This window comes from Panthera uncia, chromosome F1 (assembly GCF_023721935.1).
Source record: "Panthera uncia isolate 11264 chromosome F1, Puncia_PCG_1.0, whole genome shotgun sequence".
Taxonomy (NCBI): domain Eukaryota; kingdom Metazoa; phylum Chordata; class Mammalia; order Carnivora; family Felidae; genus Panthera; species Panthera uncia.
The window spans coordinates 31,504,293-31,531,279 of record NC_064813.1 but is presented as its reverse complement, the minus strand read 5'-3'; the positions used below and the strand labels follow the sequence as shown (position 1 = coordinate 31,531,279).

General features: G+C 46.6%; 1 protein-coding gene across 1 annotated transcript in view; it reads left to right on the top strand.

Moving 5' to 3' along the window:
• HHAT (hedgehog acyltransferase) overlaps window positions 1–26,987 on the top strand; it is a 314,228-nt gene extending 287,241 nt beyond the window's left edge. Inside the window, exon 12 of the mRNA XM_049634210.1 lies at window positions 22,686–26,987. Within this exon, the coding sequence (XP_049490167.1) occupies window positions 22,686–22,777 (92 nt within the window). The 3' untranslated portion in view covers window positions 22,778–26,987. The remainder of the gene's footprint in view (window positions 1–22,685) is intronic.

Genomic DNA, 26,987 nt, shown 5'->3' with positions numbered 1-26,987 from the left:
TTGAGTTGTAAGAGTTCTTTATATATTCTGAATACTAGCCTTTTATCAAATATATGATTTGCAAATCTTTTATCCCATTCTGTAAGTTGTCTTTTTTCTTTTTTGATAGTGTCCTTTGAAGCACAAAATTTTTCATTTTAATGAAATCCACTTTGTTCTTTTTTTTTGTTGCCTGCGCCTTAGGCATCATATCTAAGAAACCATTGCTTACTTAATTCAAGGTTATGAAGATTTATACCTATGTTTTCTTCTGAGAGTTTTTATAGGGTTAGCTCTTACACTTAAGTATTCAATCAGTTTGAGTTAATTTTTGTATGTGGTGTTAGGTAAGGGTTCAGATTCATTCTTTTGCATATGGAGATCCAGTTTTTTCCCAGACCATTTGTTGACAAGACTGTTCTTTCCCCCACTGGATGATCCTGGCACCCTTGTAGAAAATCAATTGGCCATATACGTATGGGTTTATTTCTGCATTTTCAACTCGATTCCATTGATCTATTTGCCTATCCTTAAGTGGATTGCATTTTTAAAAGATCACTGTGGCTGCCCTGAGACCAGAATGGAAGGCAAGGTGTGGAACCAGGAATACCAGTCTGGAGGCTACCACAGCTGGAATAGTCCAGAAATGCTGCTGGCTTAGTTTTGAGTTATGGTAGTAGACATAGAAAGTAGATAGATCTTGGGGCACCTGGCTGGCTCAGTCAGTGGAGCGTGTAACTCTTGATCTTGGTGTCCTGAGTTCAAGCCCCACGTTGGTCATGGAGCCTACTGGCCTACACCTCCTCCAGGCTCTGGTCGGTGAGGGCCAAGATCTGCTGCAGGACCTGTGGGCTGCGGGCAGTGTGGGACGCTGCAGGCGCGGTGGGGAGTCCACGGGCGGTGGGCTGGACAAGCTCTGAAGTAGAGCTGCTGGGCCTGGAGCGCTCACTGTGGATTTATTTCTGGGCTCTGTTTAAAAAAAATTTTAAATCAACTTTGTTTAAGTATAACTTACATATAATAAAATGCAACCCTTTCAAGTACCGTATGGTAGCCAGTGAATTTGGACAAGTATGCACACCCGTGTGGTCACTGCCACCATCAAAGATACGGAACAATCAACCTGGTTGGGTTCACACTGCAAGTCCTGCGCTTCCTTTCCCAGTTCATTCTTGCCTTCTGCGAGATTCCCCTTATGCTCTTCAGCCCACAGAGGCCTTTTTCTTGGTTGCTCTGATCAGAAAGACAAGGTTTCTGTCAGTTTTAGCTCGCCTCCATCTTGCCGCTCCATCCTGCAGCCCCACAGTGGGGCCCCACACTCTGGGCACAGCAGAGAGAAAAGGGGAAAAATTAGCGGGAACCTTACCCTTGCGCTTCACTAAATTTGACTCCTCTAAAGTCTGTTGCCGTCGTTTACGTTCTTGAGTCCTCAGGTATTTGCTTTATGTATTTTTGCGGTGTTTAGTTGTAAGGAGCAGGAGACAAGGTTCTATTAGGTTTGCGCAGTCATAGCAGAATCAGAATACTCTGAAATATGCTTGATTTTTGTTACAAAGAGACTTATAAGCAGCTGGACTTTAAAGGCCAATTTGTGAAAACTCCTGAGAATAAGAGAACTGTCCATATTATATAAAATCAGAAACTGTTACCCGAAAGCTCCCTGGCCTGAGTTTCTTGTGCTGACAGGATGACTTAATTTTTTTTCCTAATTTCTAAGGGAGCAAATGATGTTCCTGCCACTGCGTGCCCCATTCTAATCCTTTTAGGCCTAATCAGGAGGCTACGAACAGATCTCTGAGCCCCAGGATTGAAAGTCAAGACAAAAGCTCATAAGACAAAGCCCTGAATCCTGTTTCTTGCTTTTGTGAAAATAATGATGTCGTTTGGAAAGTGAAAATGTGCCATTTTTGAAAAAAAATTATTACAATGAGGACAACTTGAAAGTTACAAAAAGAAAATAAAAATTACCCATAATCCCGTAACTCAGAGATAATCACTGTTAACGTTGGTCTTTGCTTACAGATCTTGCAAAGATTCATCTTTATCTTCTCTTTGCACATTTGTCATAATATTAACCATGTAGTGTAAAAATTATGAGCTCAAACTATAGATATTTTTCATAAAATATCTTCTCATTAAAATAATTTTGAGGAATTAAAGGCTCATTGGCAACATATGAAGATCTGTGATTTGTTCATCATCCTAAAGAACTTTAGTATCCCCAGTTATTCCAATCTTGAGGAAAATTACAGACTCAAATCTTCAATGAAGAAAAGAAGGAAGTAATGGGTGATCTCTTCTGTACAATGGAAGTAATGGGTGATCTCTTCTGTACTGTGTTGGTTCTCTAGAGCTACTGTAACAGAACTGCACAAAGAGTAGGGCTTAAACAACAGAATTTATTCTCTCACAGTTCTGGAGGAGAAGAGTCCAAAATCAAGGTATCAGCCGGGCCTCACTCTTTTGAGACCCTGGGAAGCATCCTTCCTTCCTCTTCCAGCTTCTGGTGGTGGCCTTGGCTGGCAGCCGTAGCCTGCAACCTCCACCTCTGTCAGCACATGGCATTGTTCTCTGTGTGGGTCTCTCTCTTTTTTTTACAAGGACATCAATCATAATGGATTTAGGACCCACTTCAGTTGACAGTGAGCTTATTATCTTAACTTGATTCCACGGGCAAAGACTGTATTTCTGAGGGAGGTCACATTATGAAGTAGTGGGGGTTAAGACTTAAACACGTACATGAGGGGACATAATTCAATCCATAACACTTACATTTCCTGTTCTTTGCTCCACCCCACTGGGTGGGGTAGCTACCTGTCCCCTGTGACCAGAAGAGATGCCTCCTACAGACATGTTCTGTAACACGTCTTGGGAAGGTTGCCCTCTGCAGTGCCCTGACCAGCACCCTCCCTGATCCCCCCGCCCCCACCACCAGCCTTATAGCCCCTTCTGTACTTCCTGTCTGACCCTTATTCCAATACCTCTGGTAAAATAGTTTCAAGAGTCTTACTAGAGCTGGTGGCTTCTCTCGTTTTCATAAGAACACAAACTAAGGGTAAATTTCCAGATTGAGATGCAGAAGCAATTATTAAGCATCCGTTATATACAGGCACTGGGTGAGTTCCTTTGGTGGGTGTGACATTATTTACTTAAATATTGTACAACTTTTACTGATGAGAAGAGAGTCACACAGTAGGTAAATTTCAGAGTAGGGTTTCAAATCCCTAAATGGCAGCTTGAAGGTAGGGAAATTGTAATAAACAGCACGGCTCCATTTTTGATGTTTGCTGACAGGATTCTAGCCCCACCCTTCCTTCATCCCCCTTGTGTCCCATCTCTGGGAAAGCCAACAAGAAAACGGACTTGCTCGTTCTCTGAGTGCTGCCAGGAAGTTCAAACTATGCATGCTCGGCCACTGCTCGCCCTGGCCCTCCCCTCAACCACAGTGCAAACCAAAGCCACTTGCCCCCCGCCCCTTTGCTCAAGTCATTTTGGAAGAGCTTGGGGGTCTGCTGTGAGTAATACAACTTTTTTCATTCTCTTGACACGTGTGGTATCATCAGTCTCAACATCTGAACCATGTTCGCATGGGGGGGTCTTCAAGTAAATCAAGTGCTGTTGTACTGACCCTCAGAGGAATACTATGAATACGTAGTCTACATATGTTTGGCTGAAAGAGACTTGAAGCTGTGCATTTATTATTCATCCCTTCTGCCCCTGGTAGTATGCTTGGTAGGGCTGGTGGTGGGGAAAAGGTCTCCCCGCCCCTTCTTGGCAGCATTTGGTTTTTCCTTCTGCTTTTGCACTGCTCTGGGTTCATTACTCATCGGTAGAGGTTTACAGTCTTGTCCTCAATATCCAGTCTGCTTATTCAGTGCTATTTGGTTATTATCCCAAAACCCTAAATCCATATACATTTAGTGTTAAAGCCCCACAAGCTGATTGATTATGCACGACACCATATGCATTCTTCAGCAGTTTTCCCCCCAAGCGAGGGTTTATTTGTTCTATAAAGAATAAATAGTGGCTGTACGTATTGCACATGTGTTAATAAAAAATGCAGGACTAATTGTAAAATTTCACAGAGGTCTGAACGTGCATTATGCAAAGTGCAAAGATGGGTTGTATTACGAATGTTTGAATTAATATGCCTGTATGCAGAAATGTTCAGGGAATTTGTGGTTCAGTTAAAGTGACACCAGAATTGAGCCTTTTAAAAACAGACCATTCCCAGCATAATGATTCTATAATTTATTCAGACTCAGACATCCAGTGCTGTTGAATTTTGTGTTAAATAACCCAATTGGTGTATATGAAAACAGCTTCTAGTAATTCAAATCCTCAGAATCAGCCCAACTGTATAATCTTGGCTTCGGCTAACTACTTGAGGAGGGCAGAAGGGATATTTAGCATATATTTGGCTATATATTCAACTCTAGTATGTAATACTTAGGGATTACCCTCAAATATATGGCTGTCTTCAGCTAGTGTTTGGAATCACACTCTGGGTACCCTCTGACCATATAGCATACACAGGAGCCCTTTTTCTCGCATGTCTAAGTAAGGTCAGGAACGTAGACTCGTTTTCAGGGGTCTGTGCCACAGCATAATTGCAAAAGGATTTATGAAATGAGGCATGGGCCCACATCAGCTCCCAAAGAGTAATTTTTTTCCAAAGAGTAATTTAGGTAGGCCTGAGTGGGTCACCCCGAGGTGGTTCCAGCATGGAACTGAATACAGCAATGATTGGCAGTGCTGGAGGCAAACCTCGCCGTGGCCATGTACACTTTTTGTGGAGATACGACCCTCAGATAGTGGGGTACGGGTAATGCAGCATTTTTCCATTTGGGAGGATGGGCTGCTTGGAGCCATCCACACCGTGTCTGAGAGGTGGCTGCTTCAGGTTCTGTGGTGTCTCTGGCAGCGGCCACATGGGGTCCAGTCGTGAAAGGTCTTGACCTGTCATCTGTGGTGTCAACCAGCTTCTCTAGCTTCTGGGGAATGGGAAAGCAGCGCGTCAGAATGTTGGCATGGGGTTGTAAGCCGTTGGTACAGAAGTCGCACTACTGACAACCAGCCCTGCTGGAAGGATGGTAAGTTTAAATGGCAGCCAGTTTGGGGTTAGAAACAACAAAATAGTCCATTCAGGGTTTGTGTTTCTGTATCTCTACAAGCAAAAGTGGGCTTGTTCAGTGGCCTGTTTTAGGCACGAGGAAACCTTTTTTGAAAAAGACTTAGAGTTCTGAGATGTCTGAGTACATTCTTGCCAGAGTTTTGCCCTACTCAGGCATCCTGCTGAATGAATGGGGAGCTGAGCGGTCCACTCCTCATGATTTTGTTGAGTAGGGATTGATGATTCTGGCTTTAGAGAAAACAAGAGTTTCAGAGGAGTTAGTGTATGTAGCTAACAAGTGGTGGAACTCAGATCCCTGAGTGCAGGGCGAGTGCTCTTTTCTGGGGCTGAGTGTTCTGGCTCCTGAAACTGGCCCCAGCTGTGAGGACAGGCAATACTGTTCCTTTCTGCTTTGTGGTTCCTCATCCTAGAGAGAGTGCTGAAATAGGATTTTTAAAAATGTAATTTTAGGGGCGCTTGGGTGGCTCAGCCAGTTAAGTGTCCCAGCTCTAGATTTCAGCTCAGGCTCTCACAGTTTATGGGATCAAGGCCCGAATCAGGCTGCATGCTGATGGTGCAGGGCCTGATTGGGATTCTCTCTCTTTCCCTCGGCCCCTCTCCTTCGCTGTACACTTTCTCCTAAAAGAAAAGAAAATTAAAACTTATTTTAACTTATTTTTACAATGTTTTTATTCAAATTCCAGTGAGTTAACATGCAGTATAATATTAGTTTCAGCAGTTGCACAACTAGGTGTTTACCCAGAGGATACAAAAATACAGACTGAAGGGACACACGTACCCCGGTGTTCATCGCAGCATTATCCACAATAGCCAAATTATGGAAAGAGCCCAAATGTTCATCGACAGATGAATGAGTGAAGAAGATGTGGTGTGTGTATTATACGTGTGTGTGTGCATATATACACATATATACATATGTACAATGGAACATTAGGCAGCCCTCAAAAAGAATGAAATCTTGGCATTTGCAATGACATGGATGGATCTAGAGTGTATTCTAAGCAAATAAGTCAGGCAGAGAAAGACAAGTACCATATAAAATTTTATTTTTAAAAGTTCCATTAAAAGGGTTGGACTACAGGTGCATTCTTGGCTTTAACAAAGGGGGCACGCATACTCTTATTTTTTGTTTTTAATAAAAGGGCAAACATAATACAAGGGTCTTTTATTTGCAGCCTTGGAATTTAGCCTACCATAAACACATTTAAGGGGATTCGGTTTTGACTCAAACCCTTCATGAGAACATTTGGAAGCTCTCATCTCTTTATCTCCTATATCAGCTGGATATCCCTGTGTAGGTACTAATTTAGACAAGCTGTTGAATCCTTCTGTCCTTGAAGGGTGATGGGGATGGTAGGGAAATGAACTGGGCATATGTGGGCACTGGGCAAGCCTGTCCTTTATTAACTTGTTGTTTTCACAGCACCTTCCTTCTCTAGTTTGTCCAGGAGGGCTTTGGTTTTGGTTTTGTTTTACATATTCTCATATTACAAAGTCATAAAGAGAGAAAGGAGATAATCCACTGTATGAAATTTTGCTGATTAAATACCATGTTGAGAAACCCTGGATAACAGTATCCTGGCCCATTTGGCTTATGCTTGAACCTCAGACTAGGGGGTGCTACGTGGCTGGTTCTCAGACCTCCAGAGAGGCAAGGCCTACTGAACTTGAACATGTCAATAGAAGCTGAGCTTTGGAGCTACATCTGCCTTCTGCTGCTGGAGGGATACTGACAAGAACTAGAAACTGGAAGGAACCCTTCTTCCCCTCCTCCTCTGTGCCGGTAGGAACTGCTCAGAATTGGGGAGCAAAACAAGCTTAGTGATGGGGTGTGGGCCATCCTGGAGAGAAGCATAGAGAATCTGGCTTCGGGTTAGAAAGCAGGCACTTGGGCTTGTGGCTGGTGGCCTCTAGGCCCAGGGCTTTGTTGGCAGCAAGGGACACTCAAAGAAGGAGCCAGGGGATCAGTCAGGAGATGGGAGGTTCACAATTGCCCTGAACCTGGCCCTGAGGCCTGTTACCGGTGTGGCTGAGGCAAATTAACGTGATCCTTGCTTTCATCTGTCATGATTGGCTCAGAACTGAAGGACGACCTCATAGTCAAAAGCTGGGGGAAGTCCCTGGAACAGAGGTTAGATTCATAGCAGCGGCTCAGCCACCCTAGGAGATTTCCATGAGAGAAGGCTAAGGGAGCAGAGCCTTGCCTGCCCCAGCAATCCATATTAAATGTGCGGTGGGTGGGTGGGAGGAGGCCAGGGAGAGATGAAGGGGAAGGAGCAGAGGTGTGGGGGAGGGAGAGGAAATCATAGCAAACACAACCTTGCCCCTAGCTCTCCAGCTGAGGGTTCTGTAGAGGGAAAACAGAAGTGTACAGCCTTTCCTGCCTGGCTGTCTGTGTGAACTCCTTGCAGGGATTGTGATGCCAGTAATAAAGAAGTTTGTTTTGATTTCTTCGCTTCACAGAGATCCAGAAACAGTGAAACAGTGAGCTGCTATGGAAGGCAGAACCTGGTGCCTGCTGGGGGCACGTGACATGGACAGTCTTACTGCTGGGCAGGCCTTCTTCCATAGAGGGCGGGGGGTGTACCTAGAGGCTGGGAACCACCGAAAGATGGTCTAGAGAGCGGAATAGCTCTGCCAGGCTGGTAGTGACCAGACAGAGTCTATGTTTCCTTAGCTCCTGTGTTCTCTACACTGGCTGTCCGTGCTCTGAGTCCTGCCGCACACATACCTCCCCCATTATCCCTCTGTAGGTCGGGGGCCAGACTTTCCTAGCCCATTTTCCCCAGCCCTTGACGTTATGTCCAGCACATGAGAACATGCTTAATGTTGAGTGAATGCTGGCTTGCTCATTCATTCATTCATTCATTCATTCATTCATCTACATCAGGAGACACTCTGAGGTTATTTTACACCCAATTCCAGTCTCCTTAACTTCAAGCTAGCCTTTCAATCTCTCTGGTACCCCAGCACTTAGCCCAGTGCCCTGTATGGAGTAGGAATTCAATAAGTGTTGTGAATGATGAGTCACAAAGATGAGTTTTTCTTCGGATCAGATCCTTCTCAGCTTTTACTGCAAGCACGGAGCCAAATCTTCCCAAATGGAACACACAGCAGCCCTAAGAAAATGGGGTGGGAGGCTCTGTGAAGTGAAAGGTGCCAGCAGGCTTGGTCAGCACTGCCCTCAAGATGTCATCAGAGATGGCACCAACAGCCATGGTGAGAGGGGCTGTCACAGTTCCTTTTTCCAGCCACCTCAAGCCTTGTTGCTGGGACCCAGTGAGGAAGAACTGGGTAGATGACACCGGCCCGATGGGGGAAGTCCAGACACGAGCCCTGGGACGGTCTGGTAGACATTTGCCCTGTCACTGTAGAAGAATCCGAGAAAGCACACTGGGGCCTGGTTCCACGCCCTGAGTTGACCCTCACCGAGGGAGCATCTGGGAACTCCACAAGGAGACCAGAGTGTAAATATTGTGCTCTGAGGTCACAAACAAAACCAAGCCAGAATCTGTGGCTGCTGGCAGCTGACAGTTAACCCCATGTAAAGACTACCAGGAGGAGAGAGCGCAGCGGCTATTTCCTGCAGGATCCCAGCCTCCCTGACCCTCCTGCTGGCACAACAGGAGGCCCAGAGGAGGCAGGGAAGGGTGCAAACACCTTCACGCTTGCTGCTGCTCACGTTGATTCCTAACAAGTCCGGCCTGCGTCGGACTTGCCTCTCAGCCCCTCTGCAGCAGCTCTGTGTTCTCTGCCCCTGGAGAAGACTGGTTCGAGGGGTTTGATTCCGAGCAGTTGACAGGTGAGGACGAGAGCTTCCCCGTGAGCATCCCCTGTGAACTCGCTCTCTGCAAAGGCTGGACAGGTTCAGGACCTGCAGGCTGCCCAGGAGAGCGGGGTTGCCGGAAGGACCCTTGGCAGGGGGCGGGGGACAGATCCGGGTGTGGGCCCATAGCCTCTCTCAGTACTGCCCGCGGTCCCGCACAGACCCGCCATCAAGGCCATCAACCAGAGTTGGGAGCCCGAGGGGGAACACAGTGTTCCTTCAGAACGGGATCTTTAAGGCACAAAAATGTCTTTTTCTGTAACCCAAGTCCAAAAAAGTATCTGAGTCACTTTCTACATCAGGTAAATATACTCATAAGCACTTCACTAAAAACTGCTGTATCTTGTAACATTTCCACAGCTTGTTGCGACATGGCCTTCTGTTTCCAGTACAAACAGGATGTCCCTCCTCCCCTGCTCCTGACACAGGGGCTTTTAGTCTGACCTCAGCCTTTGTCTGTACATTTCCTGGGGTGTGGGGGAGGGCAGGATGGTTTGAGAGCTGGAATTTCATAGGATCGTAATGTCTGAGAGGTGGAAATTACCTGGGGCCTCTAGTCCCACTCCCATCAGAGACTGCCGTCCCCAAGACACATCTTCAGGGACTCTGCCTGATGCCAACAGGGATGGGAGCCCGGGATGCCCGCCTTGTGGGGAGGCGCTGCCTGGTACTTGCTCCTTTCAATGGCGGCCAGAATCTACCTCCTGTAAGTTCAGTCTGTGGTCCAGTTCTGTCTTCCAGAGGGACACAATAAGTCTGATTGCCTTTGCATGTGATCTTGTGGTCTCTTTCCAGACTACACTCTGACTTATCAGCATGCCCATGCTCTGGAGCCCTTCTAGACCTGCCTTGATGTGGCTTCTGTGTGGCAGTGTCTCCTGTGAAACATGGTGCCTGGAGCTGGCCAGCCTCACTGGAATCTACCTGCACGTGCATGTGGCTTTGTCTCACCCTCCAGTTGCACACACATCCCCGTCGCTAGCCTCCCGCCTGCCATGTGACACTGACTCTGGCTGCCGTCTTGGGCCAGGTGGCTGTGCTTGCCCCATGCTCCTGCAGGGGAGGAGTAGCTGTGGTACAGGGCAGCTCTGTGCCTCTCTGCTTGCCCTTGGCAGAGCCCAGGGGCTCCAGCACGTGTGGGTTTGATGGGAGAGCCCTGTGGGGTCTTTTGTGTTCCTTTCCCTCCCCTAAACAGAGCCCTTGCGTCGTCCCTGGGAAGCACTGATGCTTCTTTGACAGAGAAGGACCCAGTCCTGAGGCTACAGTCGGCCTCTCCTTGTGCTGCCTTCTCCTGGTGCCCGGGACCATGTGAGCACTGAGCTGCTCTGAGCGACTGTCCCAGCTGCTGCGGGACAAACAAGCTGGTTCCCGCTCTCAGGCCAGCTGGCTGGACGGTGACACGTGGACCCTGCTGCTGCCAGAGTATCCCCTGAGCCTGCCCATACTTAACCTGTTTCCCACGCCCCTCCTTACACTGACACCTAGGAAGTGAGAGGCCTTTTCAAAATCCCACTTGTAAATGTTGGAGCCGTGTTTTTCTGAACTAATCTCAGAGCTGTTTTGTGCTTCTGCCAAGTCCCTTCTCAGGAAGGCCCCAGGCAGCTCAGGTGGTTCAAGTCAGCACGAATGAGGCCAGGTCTGTGGTCTGCTCCATTGCCCCCCACTGCACCCCAGACACGGGCGGCCTGCCTGTGCCAGGTTGCAGGAGCAGGGCAGAGGGTGGGGGTGACCGCTGGGTCAAGCAGCAGCGCTGGAAGACGGGGCACAGACGGCCTCTTTGGTCCCTGATACCTGCAGCGCTCAAACCCACCCATTCCTCAGCACGGAGGTGAGCAAAATAGATTCCGCAGACGCAGCAAGTGGGAGCAGCAGGTGAGAGCAAGACCATCGCTGACAGGCAGACGGATGGTTCCTTCCTCTTCCCGAGGGGCTGGTGGTGAGTTCAGCCCACTGACCCTGCTGAGAGCTCCGGGAAGAGCAGCCACCACTACCACTGAGGCCCTGCTTTTATTCTTCTGTTTTTGCTGAGAAATATAAGTCAAGTAATTTGCAGCCCTTTATGTAACAACTGCTTTTGGAAAAGAGCATGTCAGACACATCACTGACATCATCTTTCAGATATTCATATGGTGTAGGCATCGCTCTCTTTCTCATCCTTTCCAGCTCTCTCTGGTACATTCATTTGGGGGTGGTAAGAGACTGGGTATGACTGGAGTGACTTCCTGCCCTGCTGTCCCTTGGCAAAGTCTAGATGTTCATGGCCGGTAGATGCCGGGGGCCTCTTCTCCCAGGCGTACCTGTCAACGGCCTTCAGATCGTTCAGGGGTTTTGCAACAACTTTTATTTTTAATCACCTGTAGCAGGGACTTGGGAGTCTTGTGAATGAGGACTCAGACGTCCACAACTGTGTCTGTGTTTGTCCCGTCTCATCGTTATCCGCTGCCCATGTACCATGCGCACCCTGGTCCTAGTGCCCTGGGAAGAGAGAAGCAGACTCATGGACTCTCAGACCTGGTTCTGCTTCTGGTGTGAAAGAGGCATCTCCTCCGTTGTGCCCGGGCCTCCTTGTCTGCCTCTGCTGCATTCCCTACAGGAAGAAGCCCGCTGTCTCCTGAGCTTCTGTGGGGTTGGGGGCTCCCACTGCCAAAGTGTGCCTCTGCCCCCCAGAGAGTCTCCCCCTCCCCACAGCTCTACCCTCCGAGGTGTGCAGATGTCTCCTCAGACCTCTTCTAGGGGCAGACTTTTATATTTGCGCAGGCAGCTGTCTTCTCCAGAGTCTTTGTGTTCCCACGGAAACATTGCCAGGTGCGTCAGCCCCTGCTCCCGTGAGGTGCTCCCGGGCCTCCTCCATCCCATATTTGCATAGCTGGATTAGAAAACAAAAACCGTGAGGCTCAGCTGTTTTATCATAGTGACACTTCAACTTACTTGTGGCAGCCCATCCTCCTCGCCTCTGCGGTTGTTTGAGAATCTTGTCTCCACTATGTTTTATCTCCGGGTCTCCGTATATGTACATTTGGATGACGGAGCTGAGGAACCAAGACTGGAGGGTCAGGTGAAGTGTTCGGGACCCAGGGTGGCACGCTAAGCCTTCAGGGGCACCTGCTCACAGACCTCAGATGAAGGCACACGCTGCTCATATGACAAGGAGCAAGGTGGCCTGTCTCAATGCCGGGCACACAGTAGGTGCCTCATAAACACCATTGTGGGTGAGTTTTCCGGGCTGTGTGACCGGGAGCCTGATCCACCCTGTGCATCCTTTTGTTTGAGGGAAGTGCCTTTCATGAGCGCTCCTTTGTTAGGCCAGTCCACCATGTTACATAGTGTGGCCATGAATTAACGATGAGCAACGGCCTTAATTAGACTGTATTAAAAACACAGGTTAAGGAAGAGAAACAGCTGGGAAGCGTGTTCTGATTGTGCAGCCGCTGGTCCCAGCGGTGGGAGTTGGGACGGCGGCACCAACTGCAGGGACAGTTTTCTGGGAAGCAAGTCCTCACCCATTTGGCCCAGAGAAGGAAAATATGCGTTTTCTCAGCACTGCCATCTACTTAACGCTGTCAGAGTAAGAAAAAGTGGCTTTGGCTTGTTCCCCCGCTTCCTCAATTTCACATGAAATGATTTTACTTTATGGAAGTGAGTGCTTCAGTAAGCTTCTGCCCGCCAGGCTTGTACTGGGAGGTAGGAAAGGATGAAAAATGCAGCCTAGGTTGGCTGCATCAGGATGTGAAATTGACCATGAACAATGTGATTTATTAATGACCGCTCTTTGTGCCGGTTAAAAGGTGCACACGGCGCCTGGCAAACAGCTCTTGGTCAGGAAGCTCCCGGAGGGGGTTTGGAGCTAACCCTTCCTCTGCGTCTCCCTGCTAGATACTTCGTGGAGGCTCAGCCCATGACAGAGGCCAAATAACCGTGGCTCTGACAATTTTAATAAAAGGGCACTCAGGCATTAGGAGCATGCTCTTAATTTTTTTTTTTTTAAGTTTTTTTCTGGGAGGGCGTGAGAGAGTGTGTGAGCGGGGGGGGGGGGGGGGGGGGGGAGAGGGAGGGAGGGAGAGAGAATCCCAAGCAGGCTCCATGCTATCCGCGCAGAGCCCGATGCGGGGCTCGAAGTCACAAACCGTGAGCTTGTGACCTGAGCCAAAATCAAGAGCTGAAAGCTTAACCGACAGAGTCCCCGAGACACCCCTGGGAACATGCTCTTTAATGGATACAACCTAAGTTAGGCTCTCAACAAGACGAAGGATAAACATGTTCATCAGTGCTTTCTTTGTCCCCCTTGACGAAAACGGAGAGATTGCGGCTTCTGAAGACGTGTGACCTAGTGACTTAGTGGTGGATGATGCTGGAAAATAGAACCCTGCTCCTTCTCCCTCCCTGCTGCTACCTTAGGCACCAGGAGTAGAGAATTTACGGAGAGGGACCAGGCCAGGAGGCAAGCGCCCGGTGTGGGCCTTTTCCGTCATGTGGCCCAGGTTATGGCTTTGGGAGCTTAGGTGGCCAAGTGGAGTTGGAGTCACACGGCCCTAAGTCTCACTTTGGCATGATGACCAACTAGCTCTTACACCTTGGGAAACTTACTTTACTTCTCTGAGCCTCAGTTTCCTTTTTCTACAAAGTGGGGCTAATAATACCTGCCCGGTAAGGAGACTGTGAGAATGTGGAGCGCGCCCAGCAAGGTACCTGATAACATAAAGCTCCATAACCGTCTGTCTCCTCTGTTCCGGGAAGGAGCCCAGTTTATGAACAACTCTGTTAGTACAAAGTTCTTCCCTCAGAACAGTGCCCCCTAGAACAGTTCCCCTAGAACAATGGTTTCCAAAATGTGGCTCTTGGACCAGCAGCATCCACCTCACCTGGGAATGCGTTAGAAATGCAAATCTCAGGCCCACCGCAGTCCCGCTGGATCGGAGCCGTGTATTCTCTTTTAAGGTGTTCTCCAGGTGCTGACGTGGGCTCACGTTAGAAAACCAGTGCCCTAGGATTTTGTGCTTTAGTTTCATGAACAGATAAGAACCATCCAGTCCTCCTTTCTCATGAAAGGATGTGAAAGAAGCAGCAGAGCCTTTTTTGGAAAAACACTAAGGCCTCGAAACCTGGGTTCGAGACCCAGGTTTGTAAACTATATGGAGGTAAGAAATTGTTATTTAACCCTAACGTGGCCAGAGCCTGTTCCTCAGCCCTTCCGTCCCTATCCCCATGGGTTTGAAAACAGACCCGGCAGTTCACAGGCTTCGAAGCCTGGGCAGCTTTGCTCTTGCTGTGTATCCCTCGATAAGGTAGCCCTCTGATGGGAGAAGGCTCCTGCCCTGTAGCCTTATTAAGGTTCCAGCCCTAAACTGAGCTGTTAAGGAAGGTCTACAGGCCAGGACTGTTTGGTGAATGGCTCCACATGATCTCTGGTCTGGGACTACTGGAGTAAATGAGATTTAAATAAAGCTACCCAGGCACCTTATCATTTCCCTCCCCCCCATCAGGCCTGAATATTGTTAAAAATAAAGGCTGTCAGGACCTAGCTCTTTTAACAAAGGCAACGGCGTGTGAAGTTATTGTGAATAATGAATGAAATGACAGCAGTGAGGCTGGCAGGGTGGTGCAGAGAGCCTCAGGGCACAGGGACACTGGTCCTTCTCAGACCCCAAGCCGGCACCCTCGGACCAGAGTTTGCTGCCCAAGCTAGCTCTCTAAGGGGAGAAACACTTCACCTCTGCTGGCCTTGGAATGGATGTCACCAATGTACGGGGTAGGGAGCTGGTGTTCAAAATATCTAACAAATGTAAGGCATGGGCACAGACCAGTCGATCCAAAGAGACGGCAGCCTTGTGCCTGGAGCACATGTGTTTACCAGGTGTTTACCTCTTTTGATGTGTTATTAGAGAACGGTCATGAGGGAACAGCTGGGACCATGGCTTTTACTGACTAGCAGGGTAGTGAATCAGCCTGTTAATGTTAGGTAGAATCTCTCTGAGGTGTACTAGCTGAATGTCCACCCTGAGTGTACCATGTGAGGCAGTGCTCAGTGTCAGTGAGAACGAGTCTATTCTTTGTTTCCCAAATCCATCAGTCACCAAGTCGTATGACTCTGTCTTCTGTAGTGTCTCCTGGAATCACCTCTTGATTCCATCTCCCCATTGGATATCCTTCTTTGAGCCTACCCTTTCACAAAGGCTGTCTGTGGCGGTTGAAATTCATCAGCCTTCTATCTGTCTTCACCAGGATGGCAATGTGGGCTCTTACATATGCGCCTGCATCCGCAGGGATATGGTTGGATATGTTGGTGGCATTTAATAATCATAATACATCCTTCACGTTTGCAGGCTTAGGTTTCAACCAAGGAGAGTTTGGGGAGTGAGACTTGTTTCCTTTGTAGCCCAGTGGCTCTCCGGAATAATGAGAACCTCCTCTCTCTTAGAATGAATGGTTTTGAGTCACTGACATTGGTGCTCCATGGGACCAGAAAGGGAGTCCATCTGTTCAGCTCTAGGGATCCTCATGCCAAGCTGAGAGTGTTCCTTAACCCAGCAAGGTGACAACTGAGTGGTGGATGAGCAAGAAAGTCAATGGACAACAGGGCGTCAGAGCCTCTGGCTAGAGAACTTGCCTGGGTGGATAGAAGGAGGAAGCTAGGGCATTGTTCATTGTTAATGACAGATAATTATAGATTAAAAAAAAGGACAGGCCGAAATCCTTCGGACTTTTCTTGAAATAGGATTCAGCCTGACATTCTGGACTTGGGATGTGGACTCTGGGCCCTTTTGAGGCAGTGTGGCTTCAAGCAAGAGTATTAATATAGGTTAATGATTTCTATCTTGGAGTGTTGTAAGGATTCACAAGACTATATATTGTTTGTAAACTGTGTAGTAGATTGCATATTCTTTATAAACTACTTACACAATGTCAGAGACTATGGTGCTGGGGGACTGGGAGCAAGGGCAGGAAAAAGCCTTCCCTGCAAAGTTTGTTCATGCGCTGGTCACCAGCCATTTTCTTCTAAAAACTGTTAGCATGGGGCGCCTGGGTGGCTCAGTCGTTGAGCGTCCGACTTTGGCTCAGGTCATGATCTCACAGTCTGTGAGTTCAAGCCCCGCGTTGGGCTCTGTGCTGACAGCTCAGAGCCTGGAGCGTGCTTCGGATTCTGTGTCTCCCTCCCTCTCTGCCCCTCCCCCACTCATGCTCTGTCTCTGTCTCTGTCTCTGTCTCTCTCTCTCTCTCTCTCTCTCTCTCTCCTTTCTGTCAAAAATAAATAAACATTAAAAATAAGTAAGTAAATAAATAAATAATAAAAAACGGTTAGCAGTAGGATGTGGCCTTTGAAAAAGCCCTGTTAAAGCCAAGATGGTGGTCACAGGCTTAGGAGTGTTGCCCAAACTGACAGCTGAGTGAGCCTTTGATGGGGTAATTGATAGCTCATACACAATTCAGCAACTCAATTAACTCCTCTCCCATTAGGAAGGATTGATTTCTTCCCTGGGATAGGGATTTGTGCTGATTCAGCTGCTGAGTGTGTCCGCATAGTTAAGTAAAAGCTCTTAACATTCTCCTCCCACTCAGAGGGCCCAGTGGAAGAGAGCATGATTAGGGGAGCCCACTGCTCGGTCCTCCATGCAGCCTGTCCTCCTGCCCCTAGGGAGTTGAAGGATTGCAGACCACCGTCATTTCAAAAGTGAATTGTTCTTCTTGCATCTGCATCTTTTGTTTGAATACCTTAGGGCGTATATAACCTAGCAGCAGAAAACTGCAAGTCTGTGATTCGGTAATGTTCCAGTGTTATCTTAAAAAATTTTTTTTTTCATTTTTGAAAAATTTTTTACAACTTTGAGACTGGGAAATCATCTGTTCACAGTAAAATACCATTTAAGGTCTTTTTCAGTTGTATATACCCTTGAAAACATTCCCATAATCAAGATGCAAAACGTTTTCATCATCCCCAAAGATTCCTAGTGCTCCCTTTGTAATCTGTCCCTCCCTCTGTCCTAGCCCCCGGCAACCACTAAGGAGCTTTTTGTTACTCCAAATCAATTTTCGTTTTACATAAATGGAATAATACGGTATGTATTATTTTGTCAATGGCTTCTTTCAGCATAGAATTGTCTATTGTGGTAAATTGTGTATAACATAAAATTCAGCATTTTAGCCGTTTTTAAGTGAATAGTTCACCGGTATCAAGCACATTCACGTTGCTGTGCAGCCATCACCGCTGTCTGTCTCCAGAACTGTCTTAATCTTGCAAAACGGAAGCTCTTGCACCGTGGAACAATAACTCCAATAAGTCCCCTAGTTCCTAGCCACTTCCATTCTACTTTTGGTCTCTAGGAATCTGAATCCTCTAGGTCCCTCGTGTATAGTATCTGTCCTTCCGTGTCTGGCTTATTTCATTTAGCATAATGTCTTCAGGGTTCATCCATGTTGTAGCCTATGACAGGGTTTCCTTGTTAAGGCTAACATTCCACTATATGTACAGACAACATCTTGTTTATTCGTCTGTGAGGGGACACTTGGGTTGTTTCCACCTTTTGGTTATTGTACGTAATGCTAGTGTGAACACGGGTGCACAAATCTCTCTTCTGGTTCTTTGAATTCTCTTGGGTATGTATGTGATAATTCTGTGTTTAATTTTTTTTAATGTTTTTATTTATTTTTGAGACAGAGAAAGAGCATGAGCAGGGGAGGGGCAGAGAGAGAGGGAGACCCAGAATCCGAAGCAGGCTCCAGGCTCCGAGCTGTCAGTGCAGAGCTTGATGCGGGGCTCGAACCCGTGAACCACAAGATCATGACCTGAGCTGAAGTCAGACGCTTAACTGACTGAGCCACCCAGGCGCCCCTCTGTGTTTAATTTTTGAGGAACCTTCCTACTGTTTTCCACGGTGGCTGCAATCATTTTACAACGTTACCTTTTAAACAAAGGTGTTCATTAGACTTCTTGTTCTGATTATCCCATCACTTTCCAGAAAACCAATCTGATATATTCTTTGACTTGTCACGGCCCTGTGTGATGATGGTCTTTTCTTTCACTGTTCTGAGCCTCGGCCTTTCCAGTCTTTTCAGACTGATGTAATTGCTCAGAAAATTGCTCAGCCATAATAACCTCAAGTAAAATTACACTGCTTGCTTTCTTTTAGCTATAGACATTTCCCTCTGTGTCCTACCTATTCTCATTAGATGTAGTTATTATACAACTCACCAGTGTCCTATTAACAATATCATGATACAACCACCTCCATCCTATTAACTCCATCTATTATACCATCTACATTGATCTTCTTAATTGAATCTGTTGTGCTGTATATCCTACTTATGTGCATTATCTGTCAAGTAATATGCCCTATTAACTATATTACCCAATCTTTTGCAACTGTCGTCTGGCTTGCTGGATTCCTGTTTGTGATATGTCCAGTGCTGCTTAGGTGTCCTCTGTTAAAACTGTTCAGCTGTTTCGATCTTCACAGGTCCAGGTATCAAAAGCCAACTGGGACATATCACTGAGTCTGGGAGCTTAGCCATGAATATGCTGAGTGTGCAGGGGGCTTGGCCTTAAAGTACTGTCTTAAGAAGGATCTTTTCCTTTGACTAATGTCATACTTCCCACCAGGCTTTATGAGCTACATTAATGGGACGTGTGCGCGTGTGTGGGTCTGTATGTCTGTGTGCACACGCACAGGGTTGGGGATGTGGGGGTATGGGAGTTGACCGGACGCTGTAGATCGGAAATCCTGGTGAGAAAGGAGACCCTGGAAGGAGAACACAGAGTGGGGAAAGGCCAGGGGTAGTGAGCGCTGCAGGGTGAGGTCTGTGTTCATTTGGCAGGAAAGAACCCTTGTTGACACCATCTTTTTTGTTAACGGATGACAAGCCTGGATGACTGCATCATAGCAAACCTTGAACGTTGCCAGAATGCCAGCCCATCCCAGTGTCTTATTCTGTGATCATCTGAGCCCTGATAAAGAGGAGGCTCTTCCCTAAGCAGCCCCCCACACTTGGATCACATCAGTGCTTCGTTAGCAGCTGCCACAGTCAAAGACCCTGCGCCTACAGGCACCGCACAGAGGGTGATGTTGATGTCTGATGTCTAGGAGAGGACCGGAAACACAGAAAATGCTCATGAAACGCTGGTTGAAGGCTGTGGAAGGGTGACTTGTGGAATCTGTCTTTTCCTTACCATCACATATCTTGCTCCTGAGGTCAGGAAAAGGTAAGAGGTCTTTGGCTGCCATCCAGTATACACTGGGGTTACTATCTGTAGGAGCACTCATGTTAAAAAGGCCAGAAAGCTATGTATTCGTAACTGCTTCATACACTGTACATGTAGACTTCTCAGGTGGTTCTGTAGTAATTCTTTGCATTTTTGTAACGCTTTTTATTTATCTTTTAAATGTTTATTTTGGGAGAGAGGGAGAGAGCACGCACAAGCGTGTGCACGTGTGATCGGGGGAGAAACAGAGAGGGTGAGAGAGGATCCCGAGCAGGCTCCACGTTGTCAGTGTAGGTCCTGATGTGGGGCTTGATCCCACAAACCTTGAAATCATGACCTGAGCTGAAATCAAGAGTCTGATGCTTAACTAGCTGACCCACCCAGGTGCCCCTTGAAACAGTTTTTAAAAGCACTGTCAAATCTGTGATCTTATTTTATTTCATGTGCTTCTGTTTATCTTTGATTTCCCATTGTGTAGATGGAGAAACGGAAGCCCTCCTAGGGTCTCATAGGAGAGTCAGGATTACAAGTCTCCTAACTGCTGTCTGCCTGCCTCTGCAAATGACATACAGTTAATGGTAGAGGGAATTTTCACGGCCCAGCTGTGGTCCAAACTGAACACGTATACGCCTCACTTCTGGGCAGCGTTAGGGCTGTTCTTCCAGTTCTGTGTGCTGGCCAGAAGCTTTCACGGGGATGTGAAAGCTTTGTAGCCATGGGGCTGGACACAGCTGTCCAATGTCTCAGGCCCAGCTTTGTGTAAGTAAAACATCCCCATTCTCCCACCTCCATAGCCAGCCTCTGGGTTCTGTGTTTACCAAACACCTGCCAATGTGTCACCCTAAACACAGCTGAAGTCTGGGACTGCTTTCTGTGCCCAAAGCCCCCTCCCTGATTTCTGCTCCCTGAGCCCACTGAGGAGCAGATGTTGACAGGACTCCTGGCATCTGTGTCTGGGCCACAGAGGTAAGAGATCAGAGGGCAGGCAGGCAGGATGGGTCCACTTTGAAGTTTGAAAACGTACTTGGCTCTACTGGGCTGAATAGTGCCCCCCAAATTCATGTCCATCTGGAACTTCAGAATGTGACTTCATTTCGGAAATAGGGGTTTTGCTGATGTAACTAGTTGAGTGTCTTGAGAAGAAGTCATCCTGGATTTAGAGTAGGCCCTAAATCCAATGACCGGCTTCCTTATAAGAATAGAGGACACAGAGGTACATAGGAAAGAAGGACACGTGAAGACAGAGACAGAGATTGAAGGTATGTTGCCACAAGCCAAGAAATGTCTGGCGTCATCGAAAGCTGGAAGAGGTAAGGGAGCAGTTTCCCTTAGAACCTTTAGAGAGAGATGGCCTGCAACACCTTGATTTCAGACTTTTAGCATCTAGAAGTATGAGAGAATGAATTTCTGTTGTTTGAAGCCACTAAGTTTGTGGTCGTTTGTTCCAGCAGCCACAGGAAACAAATACACTGGCTGAGTAGCAGACAGTAGGTAGGACTGTAGGGCTGGTCCTAGAGCCAGGCTTTTGTGAGTCCTCTGCTCCCCTCACTTGTCTTGCCTTGAGGGCCTAGGAGAATTCTGGTGCCAAGCTAGTCTAAGGAGGCAAGTGTGAAATGAGTTCAGAGGAAGACCGGAGCTGGGCTTCTCTGTTGTCACCCGAATTTTGGTGGAGAAAGACTTCTGCGCCCTCTCTCCAACATTATTGCCACCTTTCCTTAGTGCCCACCGTAGGCCAGGCACCATGCGGGCCTTTACATCATTTCACACGTTCCTTCCTTATGTCTTAAGTCAACTCGGGGCATTATAACAAAATACCATGGACTGGGTGGTTTAAACAAGAGACTTTATTTCTCATAGTTCTAGAGACTGGAGAAGTCCAAGATCAAGGTGCCAGCTGATTTGGTTCCTGGAGAAGACCATCTTCTTGACTTCTATATAGTCACCTTCTAACTGTGCCATTATATGGCAGAGAGAGAGAGAGAAGCCAAGCTCTTGGTGTCTCTTTTTTTTTTTTTAATTTTTTTAAAACGTTTATTTATTTTTGAGACAGAGACAGAGCATGAATGGGGGAGGGTCAGAGAGGGAGAGAGACACAGAATCTGAAACAGGCCCCGGGCTCTGAGCTGTCAGCACAGAGCCTGACACGGGGCTCGAACTCAGACTGTGAGATCATGACCCGAGCTGAAGTCGGACTGAGCCACCCAGGCGCCCAGACTTGGTGTCTCTTCTTATAAGGGCACTAATCCCATCATGGCCCCACCCTCATGATCTGACCTCAACCCATTTACCTCCCAAAAGCCCCACCTCCAAATACACGCTGGGAGTTAGGGCTTCAACATATGAATTGGCAGGGGGATGCAGTCAAGTCCATGGCATCTTATAAAGACTCTTAATAAAGTTGCTCTATCCTTTTAGTTTTACATTTGAGACTCATTAAGTGGCTCAAGGTCACACAGATGGCAAGTAACAGAGCCAAGATTTGAACTGATGTTTAATTTTACTTCAGAGTTTGCACATTTAACCACTATGCTATATTAATTGAACTTTTATTAATACTAATAAGCAGCTGACTGTTGACATGGTAGGAAGAGAGCCTGTAGAGTAGCAAGACCATCTGGGGCTCCCCCCTGCAGCCTCCCTACTTCTGTCCTTACCCTGCCTGCCCCTCCCCAGGCAGGAGCCACAAACCCATGATCCATGTTCCTGGGGTGGCCTGTGATACACTTCTGGCGGTCTCTCCGGCAGCTTATCTCTGTCCCTTTCCATCTAACAAACTCTTGCTCACCCCACACGGCCCAGTTGAAATGTGCTCTGTATACATCATTATCTAGCACACAGTACATGGCTCATAAATCCCAGTAGTGTGTGTGTCTCTTTCCTGAGCTGGAGTGGGATCACCTGTTTTGGCATCTGGTACCTTCCATAGCACCTCTGGATCTCCAGAGCACCCAAGAAATGTTTGAGCAAGTGAAACATGTAGAAGGCATGGAGATAATTAAGTGACAAGTACTCAGCAGAAAGGGCTGTTAATTGAGGAGGAGGAGGGAAAGGAGGAGAAGAAGAGGAAAGAAAAGAACATCAGATATTCTAAGACAAGTACTTATAGAAGGAACCACTAAAAGCTTTGAGTTTTGAAAGCAAATGTTTAATTTAGGCTCTCCCTTCTGTGTGCTTACAGATGGCACTCAATTCAATATGACGGCCAATCTATATTTTGAGATTTACTGTGGGTCTTGTGGACTTTTCTCCTTTTTTGATTATTAAATACTTTAGTTTTCTAAATAGGTATTCTTTAAAAGCTTGTCCTATTTCTAAATATAATTCCCATTTGAGATAGTGCACTCTTCATTTTATGCTGACCCCAGTGGGAATGTAGGGTTCGGGTTGTTGGCGTTCCAGTTAGAGCACACTTGCTGGGAGGTGTGTGTCTAAATGTGTCAACCGAGGCCCATGTTTCTTGAGTTGCCTTCCCCAAAGGGGGAGAGTTTGCACCCGTGGGAGGTCCCACCCCAGGCGTTTCTAACTGCTCTTCCATCTCTGCCCTCCCCCTGCAGGCTGGCCGTACGTGACACTCTCTGTCCTGGGATTCCTGTACTGCTACTCCCATGTGGGCATTGCCTGGTCCCAGACATACTTGGTGGACTAAAGCTGCCCTGGCCCATGCCAGCCCTTACCGCTGGCCTCCGAGCAAATGGTGCTTCACCCTGACCTCGCACACCAGATAACCTCCGAGGGACCAGTGCTTGATCTGTTCATCTTTTGTTGAAGTTACCTCACTCCAAGACTGGAAGCTGGAGCTCTCATAGAAAATTGACAACCAGAGAGGCTTCTAACTTTGGGGAGCTCATCTCCCCCATCATTTTCCTGCTGAGTAAGCAGGGGTCCAGAGCAGGAGAATCTTGCTCAGCTGCACATGGTGACGTTGTGGTCTAGAACCCAGGCCCAGTGGCCCTTTGGGTTCTTTCTACTTTACCAAGAATTACATGCAATAGACGTTTCTCGATTAGAGCACAGAAATCTTGATAGTGATAAGGCCTGTTATCCACTGAGCATCCTTCTGAAACATTTTGGTAACATGTAAATGACCTCTTCCCCATGTCCTGCAGTATGGTCGCTAGAACCAGCACTGGGGTCTGAGTTTCACACTTCAGCTCCCCAGCATGGCGGGGACAATGTCATGTTTCTAGTTACCCAGTCAAAGAACATACAGCATGTCCTGTGGTTTCCCAGGGGTCAGTACAGAAGACCAGTTATTTAAACACTACCCAGGTGACTGACATTTGGATGCTTTGTGCCCTAGATTTACAGAGAAGTATAAATATGGCAGTTCCTCTAGCAGACAGTTAATCTTCATTTCCCAATATAGAAGCAGAATTAAGAAACCAGGAGATAAGTGTGTCCACAGACAGGTGCTATCTGGTAAGTGACAAAGGGTAAAGGATGGTCTTTTCTCCTCTCCATGCAAGTAAGCTCCAGCAGTCATCTTCCTACTCAGTGGTTTACACTCAGTAGTTCACATTGTTTTGTTTTGTTTCAAATAAAATGGAGCCTTTCCTATCACATTGATAATTTACATAGTTGTAGAATCATTTTGAATTAGTTTTTGAGGAAAATGCTTAAAACCGAAACACATAAGTCTCAATTATTCATTCTTTTGGAAAGTGATGACAGGCCACTGACCCAAGTGGTAGATAATTCTGAATATGTCTGTTTGCCTTTGGAGGTTTTGGTTCTTTGTTTTCTTTTGAGACGGCAGGTGCTAAGTGGTAAAGAAGCTTTGAGGTTTCAAGACATAGTGTACCTCGTCATGGGCAAACTTAGTATATATCTCAAACACCTGAATTAAATTGTCATTGAATGAAAGGTTCCCTTGGACCTGGTCTGGCCACATATCTCGTATTTGTTGTCTACTGTGGTCCTTGTGTCCTGGCCATGGTTTGAACTCCACGAGATACTCCTAGACTGCAGGACCGGCCATCTTGCTGACATCCGTTCTTCCTAGCCCTTCTGCCTGGAAGAGCAGTTGTAGGGTGGATGGTGTGGAGTGGGCACACCCGGTGTTGGCTCCTTCAAGGAACAGACCCAGAGGGGCAGGCGGGCCGGTAGCAGTGGCCTCAGCAACCGACTTGGTAAGTGAGAAGGAGGCCCAGGCAGGTGGTTCCAAGGTGCTGGGAAGAGTGAGCACTCAAATGATTACAGTACATCAGGGACCGATACTAGTTCAGGAACTGTGGTCAGCTGCAGGGAGTTTGGCTGAAGTTCACATGGAAGGAAAGGGCTGGCTAAGGAAACACAGGAATGTGAAGATGATTGTAGGCAAGTGTCTTAATGTACGTACGTGTATAAACAATACAAAGAATTTTGAACGCTTCAGAGACACCATTGATGTAAAAACAAACAGGCTTATTCATTCACTCAACTGTATTAGAAGAATCGGTGAATATATTTGAAAGTAATAAGCCTGAATTTCTTTTAAACTATCACATGATTTAGAGTGGTTCTCAAGAATTAGTAAATTATTTGAGGCCCAGTTAACCAACATGTGGATTTTCTAGGACCATTGTTTTCTTATTTTAGCCTCTTGCTGTTCTCCAACTATAATATGAAAACAATAATAAGTCTCTCTTCATGCATGTGAAGTAAAATCTTGGAGTTACTTTAAATGAGACTCTTGAAGTATCTCTGAGAAGACAGAGCAGTTCCAGCTGAGGAGCGTGTGACATGTCACTTTCCACAGTCATCAGCCCTGGGCAACTTCAGGCATGGGGCTGGAAAGCAACTAGACGATGTCCCAAGGTAACTTCTAGCCCCAGGATCCTCTGACCTCAACCTAGCCCTGGGCAAGCCAGAGCGCTCCAAGCAGGATTGCCAAGATGATCCCCAAGGAGGCAAGCAAGACATCTGAAGGGCAGCCAACTCGTGGCCATCTTGACTAATTCGGGACTGTACAGGAAGACTTAAAGGTATTTTATTATTCCTTCAGATTAATTTGTTTGAAGTGACAGGAGAAAACCTTTTGTTCTATTGAAGACTGCAGGCATAGAAAGAAAATATATCATCTATACAATTATACAATGTTGTCTGTATTGGGAGGATAGTAATTTAGCGGGACCGGTGTTCCCCTTAAAAAAACTGAGACTGCTCACTTGCTTATTTAAAATAATAACATAATTGTAGACCAGTATAAGAAATTAATCGTAATGAGTTTGCTTTCTAACAAATGTACCAGAACATATACATCCAGTAGGACCAACTGTTGAGAAACCAGATCACCTTGATGGTGCTGGCCTTTCTCAGTGGGCATTGAGAAATCCGAGGCCCTTTTTCAGGGAAGTTATTTTGTTTTTTGTCTTGTTTTATTTTATGTTTATTATTTTGAGGGAGAGAGAGAGAGAGAGAGAGAGAGAGAGAATCCCAAGCAGGCTCCGCACTGCCAGTGTGGAGCCTGATGCAGGGCTCGAACTCACAAACGTGAGATCATGACCTGAGCCGTTTTATTTTAAAACAAATCGACAGGGGCGCCTGGGTGGCTCAGTCGTTTAAGCATCTGACTTCGGCTCAGGTCATGATCTCACAGTGAGAGAGAGAGCGTTGCATTGGGCTCTGGGCTGACAGTGTAGAGCCTGCTTGGGATTCTCTCTCTCCTTGTCTCTCTGCCCCTCCCCTGCTTGTGCTCTCTAAAAAATAAGTGAATAAACTTAAAACCAACAAAATCCCCCCTTTTTAATAGTTGAAACCCCTTTGGCACCCAGAATGTAGTATCTATTACTTAGCTCTGTATTACTAGTCCTTTTGACTAATTATAAAAATCATATTCACAAAGAGATATTTTTCACAATTGAAGATATATCAAGAACATACTGTTCAGTGCTTTATTACGTGAGATTCCTTTTTTTAGGTGAGATTTTCGAATGAATATCAAATCACTTGGAATTTTAAATACTATCACCTTTAATGTTTATTATGCTTTTCTGCAACATAATGAAATAATAGGTTGTAGGGAGGATGTCATTAAGAATGCCGTATTCATCCTGTGGCCTTATGAGAGCAAGCAGAGGCCCGAATATGGCTTGCAGACCACAGATTCCTCATCCTGAGTTAAATTCTGTCTACAAAAAGAAAAGTGCCCTTTTTGAAATGTGGTCCAGTAGTATTAAATAAGAACTCAGGTTGACAGTATTATGGAGAATCTTGCCATGAGCAGGAAGTCATACCTATTAAAATCAGAGCAGAAGTGAGGGCTGCTAGAGAAGACTCGTTGGTTTAGGGGCAAGCAGCCCTCGACCTTACTAGCTTCTGAGACCATCAATGAATTAAAGCACAGCCCCTAACTCCCACTGTTGCTACGGAATCATTCCAAAAAGATTCGGTTATGTTTTTTACACTGTATTTGAAAAGGCAGGGAAGCCTTCATAAATCTTAAATTTCAATCCAAATTGTTTAAAAGTTCACCTCTCCTTGGGAGGCCACCTTCAGATAAGTGTTAAATCAATGTGTTGTACCACAGCTTTCCAGGACGCCAGGTTTTGAAGGCATCTCTGTACATCTGTATGGCAGACACAGCTCTATTTCTAGATCATACGGCAAAGCACCTTCACGACCATTCTCTCGCTGTGCTGTACTCAGACATACAGTCTTGGTGTCTCTAGAATTCTGAGTTCTCCAAAACCACACTGACAGGTGCTATCCAGATTGGAGGCTCTCAGACTCTTGAATAGAAAGTACCATCCTTGTTCTGGCACCTTAGATCAGAACACCCAATTCAGTGCCTTAAAATTATAGAAGAAAAGGCAAAGGCAAGTATCATGTATAAAATAGTTTATTACCATAATAAATAAAATTAAACTTTTTTTTTT